Here is a 5,298-nt window from a genome sequence, read left to right on the forward strand (position 1 = left end):
AGTTCAGTGTTTTTCAGATTACAGGTTGCAATTTAAAGGGACCAATTTAGTGGCTCTTGACTACCATTCTTTTATATTATTGTGCCTTATTACATGTTATTTAGTGTACTAATGTAGAGGGGAAAAATGCAAACAATTTCAAAGTCTAGGGGGACATGTGATTGCTTTAACCTTCAAGGGGAAGTTACTCTTATTTAACAATCCATTTATACCATTATGTGTGGCAGGTTTTAAATAACCAGCCTTGCTGAATCTCAGACTGAAAAATGAGTAAACAAAGGCTCACATCAGAAGTTACTAGAGGAGATGATACTGATGAAGGGTTGAAACTGGAACTGAACGTTCTCAGACTCCTTTCACCAAAGGAAACTAAACTTAAATAATAAAAGTCCATATTCTATGGGCGCCTAGGTGGCTCAGTCGGTTCAGCATCTGCCTTCAGCTCAAGTCATGATCTCAGGGTCCTGGGATCAAGCCTGCCTGGGCTCCCTCCTCAGTGGGAGTCTGCTTCCCCCTCTGTGACATCTCTTGCTCTCACTCTCTCTCAAATAAATTAAATCTTTTAAAAAATCAACAGTTAAAAAAAAGAAAAGTCCACTTTTTATACAGCCCAATACTATGTCACTTAATTAGGAAATTACAATGTGGAAAAAGAAATCTTTCTGGATTTCATTTGACTAGGGTACCAAAAGCACCACGCATAAAAGGAAAAACTGGTAAGTCGAATCACATCAAAACTAAAAACTTTTGGGGTGCCTGGGTGGCTCAGTCAGTTAAACATCTGCTTTTGGCTCAAGTCATGATTCCAGACTCCTGGGATCCAATTCCATGTTGGGCTTTCTGCATAGAGGGGAGTCTGCTTCTCTCTCTCTCCCTCTTTCTGCCTGGTGCTCCCCCTACTTGTGCTCTCTCTCAAATAAATAAATAAAATCTAAAAACTTTTGCAGAGCATAAGTTTCTGTAAGAGGATAAAATAAGGTACAGATTATAAGAAAATATTTGCAAATCAAAGAACTCTCAAAACTCAACAGTAAAAGCAGATAATCAAACTAGAAACTGGGCAAATGACATTTTATGGAAGAGGATACGCAGATGGTGAATAAGCACAAGAAAAGATGTGCAAATCATTGGCCATTCGAGAAATGCAAATAAGGACATCAGGACACTTTTATAAAAATGACTTAAAAATAATGACAATAACAAATGTTGGTAAGGATGCAGAGAAACTGGAATGCTCATATATACTGGTGAGAAGGTAGAATGGCATGACCACTCTGGAAAACAGTTTGGCAGTTTTTTAAGAAACTGCAACCACCACATGAGCCGGCAAGTGCACTCCTGGGCATTGATCCCAGAAAAGTGAAAACTTATGTTCACACAAAAACCTGTGCACAAATGTTCATAGCAGCTTCTTCTGTAATACCAAAACCTGGAACCAGTCCAGATGTCCTTCAACGGATGACTGGATAAAAAAAAGTGTGGTACATCCTGAAAGGTTATATACTATATGATTTCATTGACAGAACATTCTTGAAATGACAAAATTCTAGAGATGGAGAACAGATGTGGCTACAAAAGGGCACCATGAGGGATCCTTGTGGTGAGGGACTGTTCTGTATCTTGATCGTATTAACGTCAATGTTCACGTTGTGGTGTTGTGCTATAGTTTTGCAACATGTTACTGGGATATGATTTATAAGAAATAACATATTTGCTCATCCAAATGACCCAAATTATATTTCTCAGATATATCTGGACTTCATCCACAGTTCCCTGAAAATGCTTCAGAGCCATAAAAGTGAAATGGGTGTCTTGCTGTTAATGAAAATGACTTTGGGACCCCACCCAAGGGCAAGGGCTGGTTGCCAGGGGAACCAACCCTTGTCACTATAGGCTTGAAACTTTCAGCCCCACCCCCTGACCCTGGGGGAGGGGACAGGCTGAAGTTTGAATTAGCCAGTAGCCAATGACTTAGTCAATCCTGATTATGTCATAAAGCCCCCATAAAACTCCAAGAGGACAGGGTTTTGTGGTCCTTTTTTGAGAGCTTTCATGCTTGGGGAACCAGAATGCTTCCATGTGCCACCGATCCGGGATCCAAGCTCCATGACAACAGAAGCTCCTTTGTTCAGGACCTCCCCCTGTGTATCTCTTCATCTGCCTATCAATTCATATGCTTTAATAAACTGCCGCATGTAACCGTTTCCCTGAGTTCTGTGAGTTGCTCCAGCAAATTAATCAAACAAAATTCTTCAACCTTGGAACCAGCAATCATTAGCTGGTTGGTCAGAAGCAAAGTTGACGACCTAGGATAGTGAGTGGTGTCTGAAGTGGGAGTAGGACTGAAAGCCTAACCTGTGGAATTGGATACTATCTTCAGGTAGTGTGAGAATTGCTTGCTGTATGTGGGGGAAGCCGCTCCTCCCACATTGGAATTGGGTCTGGGAACCCTAAAAGAGTTACCATTGAGGGAAGATGGATAAAGAGAACTTAGGATCTCTCTGTATCATTTCTCATAATTGCATGTGAATCTACAATTATCTCAATAAAATTTTAAATTAAAAAAAAAAGGAAATACACACACAAAAAAAAAACCTTTGGGCTTACTTCTGTCCAGGATCTATAATCATGTCATTGGTTTCAAAGGACTCTGTTATAAAAGAAAAGCTCAGTTGTTTTCTCAAAGCTAACTAGGTCAAACAATAAACTAATGATAGCAAGTTACTTAGCAAGCTATAAACCAAAAAGCTGTAAAAACTTGGCAGTTGAATTCCATTTCCTATTTCTCTACACCTCAGAAGAGTGAATAGGCCATAGTGATCAAGTAGAAACAACACTTTCAACAAATGATAGAATATTTGAGAGAAGGAAGGGTCCCCAGTGTCTTGAGAATCCACGATCCTCCGTAAAGTGTTGTGTGTTAACTGCCAGGAGGATTGAGGAAACAAAAGGTTGAGGCTAAGACCCTTATGAGAAGGGAGTACTGAAATAACAGATTTTTTAAAAATACTGACATGTAATCTGCCCACCTTGGTGTACAAGACACAGTCTGAATAGGCACTGGCACAATTTGAACCCAGTAATTCACGAAAAAGAACTATTTTTGCTGAGAAAAAAAGTAGAGTTTCCTTGTAAGCACTGAAAGAATATGAAGAGAAAATAAAGGTACTAAGCTCAGGAACGCAACAATCACTCAACATACCTCACGCTCCCCAAATAAACAGGCAAATCACCCTAAAGACAAGTGTTTTTCAGCCTGAATATTCATCAGACTATGTAACTGATCTACACGTACCGTACTTTGATTTTGTAACTAGAACCTTTTTTATAAAAGCCAGTGGCTGAAAACAAACAAACAAACAAACAAAAAAATAAGCCAGTACATCTACAAGTGAATATAAATTAGTCCCCTTTATCATCTAAAAAGCTATATAACAAATACAGTAACTAATAGTTCTTTAAAAGCCACACATTTTTAAATTGCTACCAGCATTTGCCGCAAAGAACCACGCACAAAAACACCAAGCAACTGTTTTGCTGTTAGTGTATTATTTTCTAAGTTCACCATTGAATTATGGAGGTACAGTTTTTCACCGATAGGTATTTTCAGTACTTGAAGCCTGGCCTCGACAGAGCAAGCAGCAGTGTGTTGGAACAGCAGTTCGGAGAGCTCGGAGCAGTTCGGAGCAGTTCGGAGCAGTTCGATAGCAGTTCGGTAGCAGTTCGGAGCAGTTCGGAGCAGTTCGGTAGCAGTTCGGTAGCAGTTCGGTAGCAGTTCGGTAGCAGTTCGGAGCAGTTCGGAGCAGCTCGGTAGCAGTTCGGTAGCAGTTCGGAGCAGTTCGGTAGCAGTTTTTAGCAGTTCGTATGGGGAAAGGCAAGCGATCGCAGGGCAGAGCAAATGTTGTCTAGGTGCGGAATGCCTGGGATTGCAGTTCGTCATTTGTAGGAACTTCACTGGATTCTTCCGCAGCAGTGTTGTCTTCGTTGTTGTCACCATGTAGAGTTTCTTCGTTGTCATCCTTGTCTTTCTCGTGTTGGTCGTCTTTGGAGATGAGTTGTCTAGCCAGCTTGAGGTTCAGGCCTTCGTTGTAGTGTAGTTTCCTTTTCATTTCGAACTGCCGCTGCTTTTCTTGCGTGTCGAGAAGGATCTTGCTGCTGTGTGCTCCGTCACTCTCCGGCTCTCCCAACTGGCAGTTCAATTCCGAGGTACCACTGGCGGCGAATTTCTTGGCTAAGTTGTCTGGGGTCATGGCTTCCTTTGCTTCAGAATCATTCACTGGATCTTCTCCATCGTCTTGCGGGCTGAAGTAGGGGCTGCTGGGCTCGTTGATCTTCATGAAGTCATAGTCTCTATAAGAAGGCCGGTGTGTTGCCAGGATGTTGGACTCGTCCCATTTCTGGGACTTTTTTCTCTGTACCTCCTGTATTGTCCCTCCCGACTGCTGGGCAGAGGCAGCCACTGAAGAACCAGTGGAGCTTTTGTTCTTCAGTATCCCCTTGATCGGCCGGTGTGAGGCAGTGGAGGCCGCCATGCCTGCCTGGGGAGCCAAGGGCCGCCGCGGGAGGGTTGGGCCGCCGCAGCCGCCTGCCTGCCCGCCCTCCAGGCTGAAGCGGCAGCTTGGTCTGTTCTGGGCACCGGTCGCAACGTCCTAATAGCTGCACCAGGACCCAACGTCACAAAAAGACATGGCAGATGATGCCACAATGGTAGCCGCTGCCGTCGTGGCTGCCATCATGGCCGTCATCACTGTCTCCCAGGCCATGCTGGCTGTTTTTGTTTTTGTTTTAAGGACTAATATGGGAGATATGCCTGCATTACACACAAAACAGAGAAGCACTGTTTTGTGAATTTCTATCTAGCCTGTCTGTGTACCAGAGGCTACGTAAAACGTTTGTCTTACTGTGGGTCCCAGTCAAAAATTTAAGTTGCTGCTTTGGTTGAAAAGATTGGAAGTGTAGGTGCTACAAGGTGATTACCTTCTGCTCATTCCTTCTGTCACCATGCACACCTCCCTCTCCACAACCTACTTACACACACGTGCACGCCCCCCGGCCCCCAAAACCCCTGGTCTTCCTCTTATGCTCTGCCTCTTGGTTAATGGCCCCCAAATCCAGTCGCTTACACCAGGTGGGACTGTGCCTCCCTCTCCAATCCAGCCCTCAGGCAGGGGCCTAAATAGTTCGAAAAACTCTCCCAATTCTCTCTCTTCCACCACCACCCTGATTCAAGTCACCACTACTTCCTTGTGGGGACTACAGTCACAGCCTTTGAACTGCGCCACCACCCCCCCACCCCGC

General features: G+C 43.7%; 1 protein-coding gene across 1 annotated transcript; it reads right to left on the reverse strand.

Moving 5' to 3' along the window:
• Positions 1-3,905: 3,905 nt before the first annotated feature.
• On the reverse strand, positions 3,906-4,532 carry PPP1R2C (PPP1R2 family member C; the record flags this gene model as incomplete). Its single annotated transcript, XM_080795489.1, has 1 exon — positions 3,906-4,532. The coding sequence occupies one exon, from the start codon at positions 4,530-4,532 to the stop codon at positions 3,906-3,908; it is 627 nt and encodes a 208-aa protein (XP_080651615.1).
• Positions 4,533-5,298: the final 766 nt, after the last annotated feature.

The sequence above is a fragment of the Martes martes genome (genome assembly GCF_963455335.1).
Source record: "Martes martes genome assembly, chromosome: X".
Lineage (NCBI taxonomy): Eukaryota > Metazoa > Chordata > Mammalia > Carnivora > Mustelidae > Martes > Martes martes.